The 20,173-nt window shown below is 45.1% G+C and overlaps 1 protein-coding gene across 4 annotated transcripts in view; it reads right to left on the bottom strand.

Moving 5' to 3' along the window:
* Window positions 1-20,173, bottom strand: part of LOC140408782 (PACRG-like protein) — a 67,599-nt gene that overhangs the window by 30,630 nt on the left and 16,796 nt on the right. For all 4 annotated transcript variants that reach the window (XM_072496478.1, XM_072496479.1, XM_072496481.1 and 1 more), the window contains exons 3-5: window positions 14,464-14,531; window positions 11,292-11,382; window positions 2,393-2,527 (exon numbers count right to left, since the gene is read on the bottom strand). In XM_072496478.1, the coding sequence (XP_072352579.1) occupies window positions 2,393-2,527; window positions 11,292-11,382; window positions 14,464-14,531 (294 nt within the window). The remainder of the gene's footprint in view (window positions 1-2,392; window positions 2,528-11,291; window positions 11,383-14,463; window positions 14,532-20,173) is intronic.

The following is a 20,173-nucleotide window of genomic DNA, read 5'->3' as shown; positions in this document are numbered from 1 at the left end:
ACTACACAAGCTATGCCATTAGTTCTTGCTTCAGTTATCCCATACCATATTAGGGAAAGTTTATTCATATAGTACAAGATAATTCATCCATCCAGAGAGACAAATGTGTACCCATTTGAACAACCCATTATTTCTAAAATGTTGCATAGTTTTTGTCTCCATTACTCTATCTGCATTTTGCTTCCACATTAATTACACTTAAGCGGAAGAATAATTTTCTGATACCAGTCCGAAAATTACCTCTTGCTAGTTTGAACCATGCCCTTAGGTAACCCACTCAGTACGTCTCCTGGACCCCAACTCTGACCTAATTGCTCTAATGAACTAGTTTCGGATTCATTCCCAGGGTTTACCCTGAATCCACACAGCTTTTGAGTTTAATTAATAATCTATCATGTGAAACTTTGGAAGTTGAAGCTTCATAGCTTACTATAGTCTATTTGGGTTGTCACAGCCTCAAAGAAATCCCCATCATGGTACGATGGAGATTTACAGCCCACAACTTTCACCCTTTCTCGTGTTGACAAAAGTCAAAAGGCTTTAGATAACATACAAAATGTAGTTGAAGATAAAAATTGCTTTCTCTTGCTTTCCTGTAACTTTAAAGTGCCCTTCACTTTACCATGCCAATGTATACTTGGAGCACTTATACAGTATCATACAGACTCCCAATTTTACATTTTAATAGGAAGTCATTATTGCTAAACAACACTGGTCACAGCTATGTTTTGAATGCTTATTACTTAAAGCCCATGTTGCTCTAGTCAAGTTGCACAGAATTCAAGGTGCTGGTGCAGTTGTCGTGTTATACCTAACACACATGATGATGTAAGAATTCAATGCCAGAGTCACCTACTATAATTACAGGAAAAAACTCCTGGGATGCTCCAGGAATGGCAGTTGCAGGTTAATCAAATGTGCCAATCAACTGAGATGTAAAACGAGTTCTGGGTTTTGGAAATCTAAGTAAATCATGTCCACTGGTTCTTCTTTGTCTAACTTCCTTGTTACCTCCTCAAAGAACTCTGAACAGATTTGTCAGACATGACCGCCCTTGACAAAGCCGTGCTGACTCATTCCTATTTTATCATGCACTTCGCTATCTCATCTTTAATAACGGACTCTAAAACCCAACAATGACCGAAGTCAGCCTAACCGGCCAATAATTTCCAGTCTTCTGCTTCCCTCCCTTCTTAAACGGTGGTGTTAAATTGCCACTTTCCAGTCCTCTGGGACCCTTCCTGCCTCCAGTGATTCCTGACAATTAACAGGAGCGATCCCATATCCAACGGACCCAATGATCAATCGACCACCTCAGCAAGTGGTCACGCTGGCGCCGATCACTATTCCTTCTGAAAAATGTGAACCTAGCAGAAGGGTATCTGCAGGGAACTGAGGAGGTGAGTAGCCATCTTTGCTCACAGGTAAAGAGGCCGGAGGCACTGGGCGTTCGTCAGGGGGTGGCACTCTCTGGAGGGTGGGCCACCATGGGAAGGGGAGGGGCTGGGGTTGGGCAACCGCTTGTGGCACTAGCATGCCAACCCCTGGATCATGTGTATCCGTTCTGTGGGCAACCTTAGCCCCACTGATCTTGGTGTCTACTCACTCGTGCAGCCTAGTGTAGGTCGTTGACCTTTTTTTTTTAAGCACTGGTCACACTCCCGGAGCTTACAGCCGCCATCATCTCGTCCCAGGCAGCATTGGCTGCCCTGTTGCTGACCCTCTTGGGAATCTCGGGGGCAGGGGAGGGGGGGGGGGGGGCGGTGGGGGGGCAGGACATCTCTCCTGGTGTCCACTGCGTCACGGAGCCTCCCCAGTTCTGCATTCCCGCATCCCCGAATCTTGGGGCCGGTCTCCTGGGTTCCATTGTTGCGAGCTGACTGGATTTGGCTCGACCTTGTTAGCGGGGGGGCTGGCAAGCACGGTGCCGGCGAATCGGCTGGGGAGCTTTTATTTGTGAGACGCCCCTGAGGCCTCTATTAACGTTGAATAGCGTTGCCGGCCTTGCTGGACCGAGGGCCAGGAAGCTAGCGGCACTTCCCACTGGCTACTACACTTCGAAATCTTTCGGAGAATCCCACCCATAGTCTCACTTTAATATGCAGTTTCCCAAGGCACCCGAGGCGTTGGGATCTACCTCCTCTTCGCTGTCATAAACAGAAGAATCCTAATATTTAAACTGTGACCCCTTCATTATATTCCCCAAACGAGGAAACAACCTCTCTGCATCTCCCACATCAATCTTATGTTTCAATAAGGTCGCCTCTCATCCTTCTAAATCTCCAATTCCAACAAAATACCCATATAGGAATACATATAAAATTACAAAATGCAGAATGTCGGTAGTGAATAGTACGACTGACTTTTGTGAAGGTTTTACCAAAATACTTACCAGAGCAGCTTTTAACTTTGGAATCACCTTTGGAACTAGTGGAATAGCTTTGTCAGCAGCATCTTCAACCTCCAGCAATTCTTTGAAACCTTCCTTGGCTACAAATGTGTAAGGATGTCTCGTTTCTCTTAATCCCTATGTTGGATAACAGGCAAAACATTATGTAAAGCAGGAGATTGGCTTTTTTTTTTTTATAAACACAATTTGTACTTTGATTCAAGGCATAGTCTTTAGAATACAACAACCCCACCCAGTGGTCAAAACAAGTTCAATACTTTGATGGCATTCTATATATTGTAGCGGGCTGATGCATCCTTACATAGAATGATATCCAACACAATTGCATACTGGGTATGAGAGAAAATGTTTTCTAACAAAAATAGTGGACACTCCATAATTGATATATTAAAAGGTAATGTATGACTGGTATGTTGCTTCATTACTTCCTTTTTAAATGGAATGCAAACATGAAACACTTTAACAAGTATTTAACAAAGCTACATCGTCATAAACAAAAACTACAGCATCATGCACAAAAATGAGTGCCCCAGGTTGCCACCTATTATAAATTTGAAAGCATAAAACAAATAATTTTAATTTGGGATGGGGGGGCGGGCAAGCATGGATCATTAACACTAGTACCACGATCCCGGACCAAGCAGACCCCAACAGTGGCTCGGATACTGGACAGAAACCCGAACATTTTATTTTGTAAGACTGCGAGGAAAGGACACCTCGCTGTAGGAGTGATTTCATGCAACATAGAGATATGGTATATTAAAACAAATTTTCTTACTAATACAGTATTAAAATATCTTTATCACACAATAACTTACAATTACTCCTCAAATTATGCTAATCAATACAGTGACACAATAACCCTTAACTGCTATCTCTATTTACACTCAAACAACAAAACCAGCTCAGATCCCAATTCATTTTTAAATACAGTTAGCACTCAGCAATACATGCTGTACAGGGATGTCTTGAATATTCCACTTTGAGAAACAGAGATCATTTGAGACAGCTTTAATAATTGTTTTGATATTAGAGATTGGAAACAATGGACAGGGGAAAATTGCACCACATGGTACTGAGCCACACAAATCAGTGAAGTCTCGGGTTCAGTCACACTATGCTGAGTCAGCTAGTCTCAATCAGGTTTCAAAGTAAAATAACCCTCAAGAGATTCACAGCGACACATCGATTGATCTCCCCAAGGGGCCCATGGAATACCAGCTTCCCTGCTAGTGAGCAGAGGCCCTCCCAGCCTTTAATCTATTAAATGTTGCTTAACTTATCTTTTCGGGCCTCCTGAGCTTTTATAACAAGATATGATAAAACTTGCTGATCAACTGTTTAGGCTACACAGGGTTCAGGATTATTTCCACTGGGAAAACAGAGGAGTGGACACACAAGTTTGTCATATTAAGGATAAAGTCACTAAGTTGTAAATGTCTTGGAATGTCAAATTGTTAGCATAGTTGCTCAAAGGATGACAAGGGAGCATCTCTGCTCATGTCTCCCAACCTACAAATGTCTCTATCCCTCCATGTATTGAATCCATAGTCCATAAGACCTGATGTGAAGTCTGCACTGCCCTGGATATGAGAGAGAATAGATGCAAGTTTAGATCTTCTTTCTAATTGGCAGATCAATCTCCACTCCAGAGTATTAATAATAGGATTATCACATTCAGCAGAACCTGCTTTTCTGTCTCCGTAAATAACAAGACCTGCATAGGATAAGCTGACAGGTCTACTTCAATATCGAGCCAAATGGAGGTAAACTAGTATCTTATGAACCAAAGGCGAGAAGCCAGTTGATACAGCCTAATACTCGGGATGCCCAGACCCTGCTTAGTTCCCAGGAGGTGGAGCTTATTAAACTTTAAGCGAAGCTTCTTCATGTTCCAGGTAAATAAACTGATCATCCCATTGATCTCCTTTCAAACTCTAGCTGACGGCAAGATTGGCAACATCTGTAGGGGATATAATGAACCAGAAACATGCTCATTTCAATCAAGGCAATCCTGCCAAGCTATGAACCCAGCAGGGATGACCAACGAGCCAAATCAATCAACAGAGGGAAATTGGCCCCAGATAGCTGCCTTATAAAGGAGGTAATCGTGACACCCAAGTACATAAATCCCAATGGGGACCACCTAAAGGGGAAATTAGCAAGGATAGGGGGGAGGAGGTCTACCCTTCAGCTTCCCACAGGCATAGCCTCTGACTTTGTAAAATTAATGTTATAACCGCAGTACGCACTAATCTATCCATCACATTAATTGCTAGCTTTATAATGGGCTGATGAGAATACAGAGAAGACTGACTCATAAGTTGCTGTCTCTACTGGAACAATATTCTCCCTCTTCCTTACGATTAACATAAACACGAGCTCCTGCCAATGCAAGATGGTTGGTCTGCACATGCCAATGACGTCATTCTGCTGCGTCCAGCATGCCAGTACACATCTGCACATGCACAAATAGTTTTGAAGCTCTACAGCTGTTTGTAAGAGACTGGTAATAAATAAGAGGGCAAATCTCAAGAGGCAATTCAACCATCATTGTTTTACAAAATGCACTCAAACATCGGTTAACTTAGAAGGCGAGGAAGAGAAACAGATGTTTTATGGATTGTGGTTTCTTTATCTATTGTTAAGAACTCCGCTGATATACGGTGCGGAGTGCGGTGAGAATAAACGAGGTATTTAGGGACTTCTATGGGGATCTGTACAGGTCTGAGCCCCCAGCGGGGGAGGAGGGGTTGCGCCGATTCCTGGATCAGCTGAGGTTCCAGAGGGTGGAGGAGGAGGAGGAGGAGGAGGAGGAGGAGGAGGTCGCTGGCTTGGAGGCGCCGATTGGGCTGGAGAAGCTGGTTAAAGGATTGGGGAACATGCAGGCGGGGAAGGCCCCGGGGCCGGATGGGTTCCCGGTTGAATTTTACAGGAAATACGTGGACCTGCTGGGTCCGTTGCTAATGAGGACTTTTAATAAGGCGCAGGAGGGGGGGACCTTGCCCCCGACAATGTCCAGGGCGCTGATTTCTTTGAGCATGAAGCGGGACAAGGATCCATTGCAATGTGGGTCGTATAGACCAATCTCGCTCCTCAATGTTGACACTAAGTTGCTGGCTACGAGAATTGAGGACTGTGTCCCGGGGGTGATTCATGAGGACCAGACGGGATTTGTGAAGGGTAGGCAGCTAAATACAAATGTGCGGAGGCTCCACGATGTGATTATGATGCCCTCGGTGGAGGGGGAAGCGGAGGTAGTGGCAGCTATGGACGCGGAGAAGGCCTTTGATCGGGTGGAGTGGGAGTATCTTTGGGAAGTGTTACGGAGGTTTGGGTTCGGGGAGGGGTTCATCAGTTGGGTCAGGCTGCTATATAGAGCCCCGGTGGAGAGTGTGGCTACGAACCGGCAGAGGTCCGAGTACTTTCGGCTGAACCGGGGGACGAGGCAGGGGTGTCCCTTATCCGCCTTGTTGTTTGCACGGGCAATTGAGCCGCTGGCCATGGCACTGAGGGAGTCCAGGAAATGGAGGGGATTGGTCCGGGGGGGGGGGGGGGGGGGGGGGGGGGGGGGGGGTGTAGGGGACCAGGTGCCATTGTATGCCGATGACCTGTTGTTGTATGTTGCGGGTCCAGTGGAGGTCATGCGGATCCTTCGGGAGGTTGGGGACTTTTTGGGGTATAAACTCAACGTAGGGAAGAGTGAGCTTTTGTGGTGCATTCAGGGGACCAGGGAAGGGGGATAGACGAGCTACAGCTGAAGAGGGCGGAAAGGAGCTTTCGGTACCTAGGGATCCAAGTAGCTAGGACTTGGGGGGCCCTGCACAAGCTCAATTTGACGCGGTTGGTGGAGCAGATGGAGGAGGATTTTTAAAAGATGGGATATGCTGCCACTCTCACTAGCGGATAGGGTGCTGGTCAAAATGACGGTCCTCCCGAGGTTTCTCTTTGTATTCCAGTGCCTTCCCATTTTGATCCCCAAGACCTTTTTCAAACGGGTAAGCAGGAGCATCATGGGATTTGTGTGGGAGAATAAGACCCCAAGGGTGATGAGTGTTTTTCTGGAGCGTAGCAGGGACAGGGGGGGGGCTGGCGCTGCAGAATTTGTGTGGCTATTATTGGGCAGCCAATGTGGCATAAGAACATAAGAACTAGGAGCAGGAGTAGGCCATCTGGCCCCTCGAGCCTGCGCCGCCATTCAATGAGATCATGGCTGATCTTTTGTGGACTCAGCTCCACTTTCCGGCCCGAACACCATAACCCTTAATCCCTTTATTCTTCAAAAAACGATCTATCTTTATCTTAAAAATGATCCGTAAGTGGGTAATGGGAGGAGGGGGGGCAGCGTGGAAGAGGCTAGAGATGGCATCCTGTGTGGGCACGAGCCTGAGGGCGCTAACGTCACTGCTGCCGCTCTTGTCGACAAGGTACACCACGAGTCTGGTGGTGGCGGCGAAGCTGAAGATCTGGGGGCAGTGGAGGCGACACAGGGGCGAGGTGGGAGCCTCAGTTTGGTCCCCGATTCGGGAGAACCATCGGTTCGTCCCGGGAAGGATGGATGGGGGGTTTCGGAGCTGGCATCGGGCAGGGAATGGAAGAATGGGGGACCTGTTCATCGATGGGACGTTTGCGAGCCTAGGGACGCTGACGGAGAAGTTTGGGCTACCCCCGGGAAACGCCTTCAGGTACATGCAAGTGAGGCGGCAGGTGAGGGAATTCCCGCTGCTTCCGGCACGTGGGATTCAGGACAGGGTGATTTTGGGTGTATGGGTTGGAGAAGGCAAGGTTTCGGCGATTTACCAGGAGCTGAAGGAAGAGGAGGAGGAGGCCTCGGTGGAGGAGTTAAAGGGCAAGTGGGAGGAGGAGCTTGGGGAGGAGTTAGATGAGGGTCTGTGGGCTGATGCCCCGAGTAGGGTTAATTCTTCCTCCTCTTGCGCCAGGCTCAGCCTAATACAGTTCAAATTTACTCACAGAGCGTATATGACATAGGCGAGGTTGAGTAGGTTCTTTGGGGTGGAGGACAGATGTAGGAGGTGCTTGGGGAGCCCGGCAAATCACGTCCATATGTTCTGGTCGTGCCCGGCGCTGGATGGGTTTTGTGAGGACTATGTCCAAGGTGGTGAATGCCCAGGTCAAGCCCAGCTGGGGATTAGCATTATTTGGGGTATCGGACGAGCCGGGAGTGCAGGAGGCGAAAGAGGGCGGTATTCTGGCCTTTGCGTCCCTGGTAGCCCGGCGGAAGATTTTGCTACTATGGAAAGATGCGAAGCCCCCTAGTGTGGAAGCTTGGATCAATGATATGGCAGGGTTCATCAAGCTGGAGAGGATAAAGTTTGCCTTGCGAGGGTCTGTGCAAGGGTTCCTCCCACGGTGGCAACCGTTCCTAGACTATCTCGCGGAGCGTTAGGAGGAGGTCAGCAGCAGCAGCCCAAGGGCCGGGGGGTGGGGGTTCCCTATTTGTGTTTTTAAATGTTATATGGGGGGTTATTGTATAGGGGGAAATGCAATGTAGAATTTCTGCTTGTTGTGTTCTTGTTTCTTTCTTCTTGTTGGGGGGGGGGGGGGGGTTGTTGAAAATTTGTTGAAAAATTTGAATAAATATATATATTTTTTAAAAATGAACTCCGCTGATGTTAAATGAGAGGGCATCCAACATTTGGGAAATCCCTCTTCAGTTGAGTTTTGATTCTTAACTGGATGCCCGTTTAGCAATAACTTGTTTTCGGAAGAATGTTTCTGAAGCTGGATGTGGCTGTGATGTTAGCTGCTACCGGGTCTCTTTCTCCAGTTATTGTGCAATGGATATATCATTCATCCCCTTTGATGTTACCCACCCTGTTGATCTGGTTTTTAGCATATGCGTGTCAATTTCTTTATCTTTCCACTTTGAATGTACCTCTTCTATACCCCATTGTTTCCCCAGAGTCACATAGGTAAACACTTGCTTTTCTCACTGATATGCTAATTCGCATTTCAAAATCTCTTCAGACAGCTGCCCTCATCAATGCCTTTGTTAAAAAAAATTTATCCCAATTTCATATTCTAATCTTAATTTTCTCCAATTCTGAACGCTAAAAGGTGTTATCACTTCGACCCCGCTTTCAATATTATTGAGGCTCAGTGGCTGAACACAAACCAGCTTAAAACCTTTCAAAGATTTAGACAAATAATGACTACTGGGAATGATGTCTGTAAATACAAAATTCAAATATAAGGGTGAAAGTAATGGATGTGCCCAATAACTCAAACCTACCAGGTCAAAGGGGGAGGGGGAAAATGCAGCAATGATTATTTGAGCAGCACCATTTTTGATCCTGGTCCCTGTCAACTCTGTTGCTCTGTCACATAACAGGAGCAACAGAATCGACTGTGCAGTTCAGCATTGGCAGCAAATACAGCCGAGCATAAAAGAACTCTGCAATGGTGATGCAGAAGAAATTGAGGAAATAAATCTGCAGAATCTAATGAGGATCTCAATATCCAATATTATATAACTCTTATGAGCTGAAACTTGAAAGTTAAATCTTAAAATAGGATTTTAATAAAATAGAGTTCTACAATCATACCCAAATCAATAGACATATTGAGGCGGAATAGTCCATAACAAAGAAAATCATGGAATGTTATTGCGCTGCTGGGGTCACAAATTATAAATGCAGGGAACTGTGCACGCTGTTTAACAATATCACAAACTATTTTTAAAATAATGGGTTTGATATTTTTCAGAACAAAGAAAATGTTCCCCCTTTGAACGTTTCCCCGACTAGTACAAATTAATAAAATTCAAAAAGCATCTCAACACTATACATGAATCACAACGTCACAGTTAAAATTCTCTACACCAATCTTGAAAGTATCAAATCTAGATTTGCTACTTGTGCAAAATCCCAAGCAGAAGAATAGAACATACTCAGAGCTCAATGGAGCTCATTATTTGTGTTCAGAAATCAATTTGCTGTTGCACAAACGACCTGCACCAACTCAAAGGAACCACAATACAAAACATTATTTTGGATGCACAATAGAATACTAAAAAGGTCTCGACGATGCCTCGGATAGCTGAATGAATTTAATTTTGTATGCGCTACATCTCAGCAACAGTTTCATTTAGAAAGTAAAGCCATCCGCAGATAACGCTCCTTTATGAAATGCAGATGGAAATGCATCTGCCTGTATATTCTGGTGCTGAGGTACTGACACATTTTCTGTGCCTGAAGTGCGTCCATATCATCCTCATAAGGAGAGATGCAAGGAATTTTAAATAGGACTATGACTGTGCTTTGTCTGGAAGGAGAGGGGGAAATGCACAGAAGAGCAAAATTAGAAATCAAAGGGAACAGATTGGATCATCGGTTCAGAGGCATAGTAGAATAATAATAATATTTATTGTCACAAGTAGGTAAACATTAACACTGAAATGAAGTTACATGCGCCACACTCTGGTGCATGTTCAGGTACACAGATGGAGAATTCAGAATGTCCTATTCACCCAACAAGCACGTCTTTCAGGACTTGTGGGAGGAAGGATTATGGGCACGATTTAGCCACCACATTTCGGCTGGCATGGATGCCGGTGCAACGAGTGAATCGTACGATAGCCACAAATGGGGCTCTGGGCCGGGCCGATCCCGAGTCACCCGAATGGCACCACCTAGCGCGATCGGGATCTCACCTTGCTGGGCGAGATCCAGATCTGCATGTTTAAATAAGCCATACCAAGACGCTGGATTCACCCGATGCCCAGGACTCAAGTGTCCACGCCTGCGAGACCTCACCAGGGTGCTGTTTAGTACTGGTCCACACAAATGTGGACCAGGCGTAACGGCTCCTCAGGGAGTCGCGCAGGTCATTGGAGACTCTCACATGGTCGGGAATATGACAGTACCCTGGCATTCCATCCAGGCACCCTGGCAGTGTATTGGTGGCACTGCCAGGATGTCCAGATGCCAGGTTGGCACCGTCAGGGGTCATGCCCAGGGAGGCCTTGCCCATGGGAGAGGGGTTCCCATTGACCTCGGGAAGGTTGGAGGATGAGGAAGATTGAGCTGCCGGTCAAAATGTCCCAATCTGTGAACGGCTGTTCCTGCTCGTGGGATCAGCTCACGAGCAGGAACTCTCTTCAAGTGCGGCTCGGCAGGGAGAAACTCCCAAGGCCAAAAGAAAAAACCTTGTCAAAGTCCTGGAACTCCTTCACTATCAGCACAATGAGTATACCTACACCCCATGGACTGCAGCATTTCACTACCACCTTCACATGGACAATTAGAGAAAAGTAAGTGAATTAAAGTCAAATCAAGAATAGAGAAATAAATTAGAGGGGAAAAATATAGGATTAGGAGAGAATGAAATAAAAAGAAAGGTAGAAAAATAAAACAAACAAAAAAAGGGAAAATTTTTAAATTGACATTTTTTAAATAATGAAACTCCAGACTTGGAATTTTTATTTTCTGAGCCAGAGGTTGATTGTCACTCATTAACAATTATCTTGCAGTTATAGGTACTTAGCCTATTAATCGCTAGACTTAATAAATGCTGGAACTTCACACGACTGACAGAGACAGGTGACCTCTTCTAAGCTAACAGGAGACAGCACAATTATCCAGCAACCTGTGACGATTCACAATTCACATATTTGCAGATTAATATCGCATGCATAATTTTTTCACAGATTCTGGCCCATTCTGCACGAGGTGATGCTACACAAACAGGATATGGGTATGTTAGCTAAAGTTCAAGGAAATGGCTGAACACGAGAAGGTACTAGTTACTGAAGTGTTGTCAGGTTGAGGAGATTAACTGAGTGGCATGCAACAAGAATTGATGCTGGAGCCTACATGGTTAAGTATAGAATAAAGGAACAGTGAAATTGGGCTGGTCTTACCTCAGCTAAGATAGTAAGAAGAGGGTCAAAGCAAACGGTCTCTGGCGGTTGATCCCACTGCAGTCTATGACTTACTGAACCATGAAACAACCTGGTGGAAAAAGGTGTACATGACAAAATAATATTTAACAAATTTGGATTTTAAATACCATTGCAAATACTTTCATCTAACACATCAAATTGTTTCAAAGTAGGTCATACAATAATCACTTCATAGGATCCCTACAGTGCAGAAGGAGGCAATTCAGCCCCATTAAGTCTGCACCGACCCTCTGAAAGAGCACCCTATCTAGGCCCACTACCCTGCTCTATCCCCGTAACCCTGGATACTAAGGGGCAATTTTAGCATGGACAATCTACCTAATCTGCATATCCTTGGATAGCTTTCATAACTGTTGTTTTATGGTTCAAAGTGGGAACCATTTTGTGCAGAACAATATTTCGCGAATGGCAATGAGATGATTTGATCACGGGTAACCTCTTTGTCGACGAGTGGAGATTGTTTCTGATGCCTTTGTAATAGCTGCAATTTACAACGTGGAGAAAAAAGAATTCATTATCATGATTTTCACCCTCAATTGTTGTGCATATAGTACCATTAGAACACCTTTATTTTTTAAATTCTGTAAAACAAATGGTAAATCCATACATCCATAAGTACCACCGATTGGTAAATGTGTAGTATTTACTCTTCTTAAATACTAGTTTTCTGAATTTGGGTGCTCATTCAGACAGAGAAATAAAACACATTCTTCATTTTAATCAGTCAAACGGAACATGACAAACAGAATACCATTCTGTCCATATTGCCCACATCAAGTGGTTTGCCTCCACCTGTGATAATGACCAAATGCACCATATGATATGATTTATTTCCAATTGTCTCTTCACTTCTACAGATGTGCGATAGAGAGCATCCTATCTGGCCGCATCACAGCTAGGTATGGCAACTGCTCGGTCCAAGTTCGCAAGAAACTGCAAAGTGTGGTGAACTCAACCCAACGCATCACACAAGCTTGCCACCCCCACATTGATTCTGTATAAACCTCCCGCTGCCTTAAGAAGGCAGACAGCATCATCAGAGACCCCTCCCACCCAGGCATTGCCTTCTTCCAGACCCTTCCATCAGGCAGAAGGTACAGAAGTCTGAAGACCCGCACATCCAGACATGGGAACAGCTTTTTCCCCACAGCTACAAGACTCCTCAACGACGCCCCCTCGGACTGATCTGTTCCCTGTAAGGACACTATTCACGATGCCCTATGCTGCTCTTGCTCATGTATGTATTTGCTTTGTTTGGCCCCTTGTTCTGCACTGTAACCAATCACTGTCAATGTACTATTTGTCAATGTTCTCTGTTGATTATTCTTTTTGTCCACTACGTACTTACTGTGTACGTTCCGTCGGCCGCAGAAAAATACTTTTCACTGTACTTCGGTACATGTACAATAAATCAAATCAAAGTAGAGATTCAAATTCAAAGGCTATTGTGCAGAGTTTTATGTTGCAGACACCCTATCTCTGCAAACTACCCTCCCATTGAGTATTTTGCAGCTGTTGTTGGAGATCTTTACATCAATACTTTGGGAAGTATTTAATGCCAAAGATGAAAGGCCAATATTTTACTCAATTGCTTTCTTTAATGTCAGTGATCGAATAACTGTCAAGTGTTTTCATCAATGTTCAGAGGCCACCCCAGGAAATGGATGTGCAATGCACACTAACCAACACAGATAAATTTGAGAGATTAAGGGGGCAGATGGTGCTGTAGGCCACGACCTACGCAGCCTGCAGTGATCATTACTGGTATAACTGAAGAACGCCACATGGATCACTTGCCTGTGTAGTGTCGTTTTTAACAAATTTTTTTCTCTCAAGTGCATACCAAATGCAATATATGACCACATCAATATGACACAGGGCCACTATTTCATGTACAAGCTCATTATGTAATAATGGGATCAATATTTTACTTTGGTTACATAATATAACTCTTGGATTTTGTTTCAACCTAGTTATAAGCATGTAGGTGTCAGAGGATGCACGTTACAAATTAAATTAATGAAAAATTCCATGAACTTCCGTGTCAGCAGTACGTTTAATAATCTACCATTTTGTTCCTTCTTTTAACAGACTAAGAACAAAGAACAAAGAAAAGTACAGCACAGTAACAGGCCCTTCGGCCCTCCAAGCCCGTGCCGACCATGCTGCCTGACTAAACTACAATCTTCTACACTTTCTGGGTCCGTATCCCTCTATTCCCATCCTATTCATGTATTTGTCAAGATGCCCCTCAAATGTCACTATCGTCCCTGCTTCCACCACCTCCTCCGGCAGCGAGTTCCAGACACGCACTACCCTCTGTGTAAAAAAACTTGCCTCATACATCTACTCTAAACCTTGCCTCTCGCACTTTAAACCTATGCCCCCTAGTAATTGACCGCTCTACCCTGGGGAAAAGCCTCTGACTATCCACTCTGTCTATGCCCCTCATAATTTTGTAGACTTCTATTAGGTCACCCCTCAACCTCCGTCGTTCCAGTGGGAACAAACCAAGTTTATTCAACCGCTCCTCATAGCTAATGCCCTCCATACCAGGCAACATCCTGGTAAATCTCTTCCGCACCCTCTCTAAAGCCTCCACCTCCTTCTGGTAGTGTGGCGACCAGAATTGAACACCATACTCCAAGTGTGGCCTAACTAAGGTACTGTGACCAGTGCCATTGCAAAACAATAATAAAGTGATTACAGTTCATTGCAATTTGTTGATGACAATATCAAACTGATTAACAAGTAGAGCTATATATGCAATGATTTACAAATGTTATTACCCTCCTGTATTCCCTGCACGATAGGATTGAATTCTCAAATCTCAATATGCTAGGTATTTTAGACAGCTTTAACATTATTAACTAGATAAATTATTTAAAATACCGGAGAGCACACTATAGAATTCACTTATTCAATTTATTGATACAATTGAACAATATTATAATAATTGTCATCATCACACAAAATGACACTTCAAATCTACAAAATTATCAGCAGGTATTATACAAATTAAAAGCAACTGAGGAATGATGCAATCATTTCTTTTTACGTTATTTCTGATATTATCTATAACTGTCCATTAGATGGCACTGATTATTAATTATTCTTTTTTAAGAATTACCTGCAGGGAATCTCTCTTTTAGCATACGCTGCCGCAAATACAGATTGTTGACACAAAGGGTCGCTGAACTGAAAGAAAGAGGTCATTGTAACAGATCATATCGAATCATTACAATAAAGTCCATGTCCAACACAATACAATATGGTATACAGCTTAGCTATTTCAATTATGTTACCTTTCTCTCAGACATGAAGGGCAGTATTTTTCACACGTGGTGTCTCGTGGTGACGGAAGCGGCCCGCCATTGGCCAGTCGCGAGTCAACTGGGTTTCCCGTTCTATGCACCATCTGTTGCCGGGAAACCCGTGACAGAGGTTCGTTGGCAGCGGGACTGGAAGATTTTACCAGCGAGAATGGACGGAACATTCCCACCATAATGTGAGATAACACACTGGATAATGCTACGAATGGCCACAATATTCAGTTAACAATATCGCAATGCCTCCAGCAAAATAAACTAAATAAAGGCTAGATAACTGGTCATTAAGAATGTTATATTTATGGTGAGCCAGAGAATATGCTATTTTTTTAGCAATCGCTAGCTAATACATATTGCCCAGATTTTGCTGGTGTGGAGCATCTTGTGCTCTGCTAGTTAGACCTTTACTCTCATCCATCAGCTCTAAAAGCTTTTGCCCTGCAATTTGCTTGAACTTCAAACTGATAATGGCACTACAAAGACAATGGAGTATCTGCGACATTGATGAGTCACTAGTCTAGTTCCTTAAATCGATGAAATTAATGGATTGAGAAAGAAATAGAGAAGCGATGGAGGAGAAAGTAGCCATAGCAGGTGAAGTAAAAATAAAAGGAAAGAACAATGGGATTAAAAGACAGACGGAAAAAAAGAGAAAAAAATAAGAAAATCTTTGAAAAAAATATTTCAAATTGTTTATCTTCAGGAAATAAGCCGAGGCATTGCAGAAGCATTTATATCAGATATCACATATAAAAAAATAAGTAATTGTTCTGCAGTGAGTTTAATTTATAATTAATGTGCTAATGCGGCAACTTCATGAGAGGCTTGGAGAGATTGAGGGCAAGCCGTCATTTCTGTGAGGCTAACAACAGAGGAGCGCAAATCGGTAACTTGTGGTGATTCACAATTCATGGGTATCGATCTCTTCCTCACCACAGGTTGATGGATATTGTACACATAAAACTTGAACTCTACTAAACTCGTTCCAGCAGAATTTGGGCCAATGCATGATCAGGTTAGAGGACATTATCTGGTATTCAGCAGGATTTTAGCAGCACTATGTTGGAGACCATGGAAGTTGCAGCAGGGGCAATGATTGTGGTTTGACAATGCTCAGGAGGGACTCTGGAATTTGGCAGAAAGAAATCCACAGCTCCATAAATAAGGATGCAGGTTTTACTCCTGTGTTTGTCTCGCCGGAGTAGTAAATGAACAGAAGGCTGTGTTAATAAAATGTATTTTTATTTTCAGTTGACAAAGCGGTCAGTAATTATTTCACTTCTTCCAAAGGGGGAGAAAATGACAGCAATTTCTAGTCTAATCTCGGCACAAAGATTTTGAAGAAAAAAATAGATGCTGTTTGAAGCTAAAGAGAAGAATTGTCGCACATGAGCAAACCTAATGCTACTAATAAATCCGAGAAATTCTCAATACATATGCTCAGTTTGGCTTCCACTAAGTTACACTGCGAGGTTAAACATCAGCCGGTTTCCTCCAGTTGGCAGATTTCAGCAGGACTGTCCTAATACCCAACAATATGAAACCACCACTAAGGTGCCACAAGTTCTTCTCAGAAACCAAGAGGTCACCCTGCCTTAAGGGCAGGGTTCCCCCAGTCAGAAGGGTGGGCAGGGTTCCCCAGTCAGAAGGGTGTTTCTGCTGGTGGAACCCCCCACCCCCTCAAATGGTCATTAATTGACCATTTAAGGGCCTCAATTGGGGAAGTGCAACATCTGTCAAAGGTTAGTTCTCATGATCTCTTCTCATGACTCCTGCAGGTGGTGACCTGGAAGAGGAACACCAGAGTCCTGCAGTGATATTGGGGCACTGACAAGTAACAGAGACAGCAGAAAAACACAAGTCACATATTACAAGCAAACTCTCCAGCATCACATTACATTCATATCGCTGGGTCCTTGTGCATATTTAAGTAGGATGGTACTGGGTGAAGAGCAACAAGTGAACAAAAGGATGTGAAAGGAGTAGAGGCAGTCTTGGGCACCGCCCTCAGACAACGGGTGATAGACAACCATTCTTGTCAGGGCTGAGATCCAGAGCCTTCAGAATCACAAGAAAGGAGGCCCTACTTAGACCACAGATGTGCTCCCATGTGTCAAATGTGTCCAAGACAGTGTGGGGTCAAGGGCTGAGAATGGAGAAGTCCATTCAATGTATGTGCAGTGCACCATCATGGCTCAAGGCTTTGAATATGAGCTCCGGCATTGAGAGAATGGCCAACCTCATGGCAATCAATGTACAGGCATACTCTTAGTGTTTGCAGAAGCAGTACACTGACATTCACACAATGCAAGTTATATTCTGTACCATGGACCAGTCAGTGGTGTTAATGGAACACAGGTGTTTGAGTGGATGGCAGTCGTGCCCCAAATGGTGCTCCGCGCCGTCCAGAATGCCAGCCATAAACTGAGGCACACCGAGGAGGATGTGGGCGCCACCCTCATGGGGCATCACCAATGGCCTCTTTGGTCCTCTGACTGAGAGACCATCAATGCTGCAAAGCCAGAGACAGAGATTGCCCCTGTACCGACACAAGTGCAGTGATTTTTGGTGATTCCCCCACTGAAACATAAGGGATAACTACCATATGCATCTCACCATCAGCATAGACAAGTGAGCAGGCTGTCGCCACCTCATCCATGGCCACACAGAAGCAGCCGAGAGCAGAGACCACTGCATTGGCTGGAGCACTGAGTGGGGCACTGGAGTTTGTCTCAACTGTAAATGTGCATTTGAACACACCATAAATATTGACACGGGACAGGAGAGCTTCCATTCTTTAATGGTGAGACTGGAAAAGAGGGAACAGGTGGTAAAGAAAGGGTCATTGAAGGTGGACAGTAAAACCTCTGAACAGATCTGCATCACTCATTGGCGACAAGATTGAATCTATTCCAGGCTGTGTCTTCAATGGAGGTGCTCTCACAGGCAGCTCGAAGTGAGTTCCAGATCAAGCCATTCCCCTGGCTTACAAGGGATCTGCTGAAACATGGCTGGATCAGATGATATTGGTCATTAAAAACATCCTGACGGGAGTCACGTCCTGCATCAAGACCAGCCAACTCGCTGTGTAGCCTGGACACCCGTGTTCTGCATTGTCCTCCTCCTTCTCCACCAATGGGCTATGTTGTTCCAGCGATTTACCCTTATCAAAGTCCACATCTCTCTGGAGATTATGGAGCACCACAATATGCAAGACCATTGCAGGAGTGTACTGCAGGACACCAGCCAAATGGTCCAGGCAGCAGCACCACTCACTGGCCTGTTCATGGTAGTACTTGTGACCAGCTAACTTCAGTTGTAGGACCTATGTGCCCTCGGTCTCAAGGTCATGTAAAGGGCATCCTTTTAGTAGCCATCGCTTTAACGGATAGCCCTTGTCTCTTAAAATCCATCCATGAAGTTTACGGGTAGAATGAAGAGCTGTGACAACCTGGACTCCTGGAGGATGGAGCCATGGAAGCTGCAAGGAAACAGAGCACACACGAACAGACAACTTTTTCTGGTCACGGACCAGTTGAACAATGAGGTAGTGGAAGTCCTTCCTATCAATGAACTTCATTGGCTGGCCAGTCGAAGGCTTGATGCTCATATGGGTGCAATTAATGACACCCTGAACCTAGGGGAGTATCATGATGGCTGCAAAACCCAATGACCTTTGCACCTGTGAGGCCTCATCTGTCATGAAATGAATGTACCGTCCAGCTTTCACAAACAGGACTTCAGTGACATACAAGATGCAACCAAGGTGTGCAACTGATCTATAGAACGAGCCAGAGGTGAGGAAGTTGGAGGCCACAATGACATTGATGGCTAATTGCAGGGCATGACAAGGTTATGTAAGTGGGAAGTACACACCATTCGCTTGTACCAGGACATTGGAGCGGACATGGCTAAGCACCAGGCAGAATTTAACAGGGTAAAAACCACACAGTTTAAAAGCAAGGTGCTGTTCAGCATGTTGTACGCGGCTAGATTATGGGTCACATACCAGGGCAATCAACACTATTTCAACACACTGGAGGAGGCAAATTAGTGTGTCCAAAAGAAGAATGAGCTCGGGAAGAAACAGCGAGGTACAATGATCTTAATGCTGTAGCCACCCGAGTTGGCCAACTCCCGATGTAAAATGGAGAACAACAAAGGCTGCAGGGAAATTCAGCCAACACAGGCAAAAACCAGCAGGTGCAAGTTTACTGTGTATTAAACTCCGGAAAAGCCCAGACAGCATCGATACAAGCAGCTATCTGCATAATAATGTAGTAGCCATCTACATACTGATGAGCAATCCCTGGGAACAATCGCAAAAGCCAGACTCCCCGGCACCAGCAGGAGCCAACACAAAAGAGGTTAACGAACACCTCAAGACCGCCCATTGATCAGGGAACCGCTCCAGTATTGGAGAAATCAAAACAAGCGATTGGAACGAAGTCCAATCACCTGGAAACCAGGTAGGGTCCGCCCCGAAAGGCGGGAAGCCCCTGGGGACTATAAAGTTAAGTCCCCAAATTCAAATCGTTCTTCTTGACAGGGTAACTCAGCAACGCGAACCAACCCTTGAGAGTGAACTGTCCAAGCTGCCGCATCACTGAAGTAAGTCTCAAGTCGATGCTCTCTACGAGATAGGCGCTCCTAGCTACCAGTCCATACCGACTTTGAATCCCGCAGTTTCAGAATCCGAACGAAAGGCCATTTGTTCCCCTGACCTGGTGGGCCAGTCCGAAGCTAAGTATAGGCCTGTTAGTTGTAGAAGTAGCTTAAAAGTAGAATTTATGCATGGGTAGCGATTACTGTGTATAATAAATGTGCTTTGATTTGAATCTTACTAGCTGATGTGTTGAGTTATTGATCATTATTTGAACGTGAACCTCGTGGCGGTATCATAAAGATACCTGGCGACTCGAGAGCAACAGTTATAAAACAGAGCCAATTGAACCAACCAAAAGTTAGCAACAATGCGGACTTCCATGTCGAAGGAGTGAAAGGGGTAACTGTACTTGGGGACTGGGTGAAATCAGACGGATTGATATAAAGAATCCATTTCCGGGGTGGGGGGGGCCACTAGCAAGCAAGCTAGTGCATGGAGGCAAGAAGAGGGGAGGGGGGCAATGGAACTCCCAGAAGGGAGGGAGCACCTGGCCGGGGGTAGATAGAGCAACAAACCCAGAGAGGGGCAGGGGCGAGAGGCAAGGGAATGGAGAGGGAATGCAAGGGAGGGGTGGAGAAAGGGAAGGGGGCACCACAATGGCAGAAGAGTTCCGGGTGGGGTGGGGATGGGGACACACAGGTAGAATGCCGGATACAACAGGTCGCACTGGAGATGGTTGGAAAGAGGAAGGAGGTGGTGGCCATCTTTGATGGCCCACAAACAAAGGGAAATCCCAGCGTGCAGAGGCACTGACCACAAGGCAAGTATGGCTGAGCCCACAGGAGAGGATGGGGGAGGGGAGCCCACAGGAGAGAATAGGGGAGGGAACCCCCCCCCCCTCCTCC

This window comes from Scyliorhinus torazame, chromosome 3 (assembly GCF_047496885.1).
Source record: "Scyliorhinus torazame isolate Kashiwa2021f chromosome 3, sScyTor2.1, whole genome shotgun sequence".
Taxonomy (NCBI): Eukaryota; Metazoa; Chordata; class Chondrichthyes; order Carcharhiniformes; family Scyliorhinidae; genus Scyliorhinus; species Scyliorhinus torazame.
Note: the sequence above shows the minus strand (reverse complement) of the source record. Positions and strands in the feature narration are given on the sequence as shown.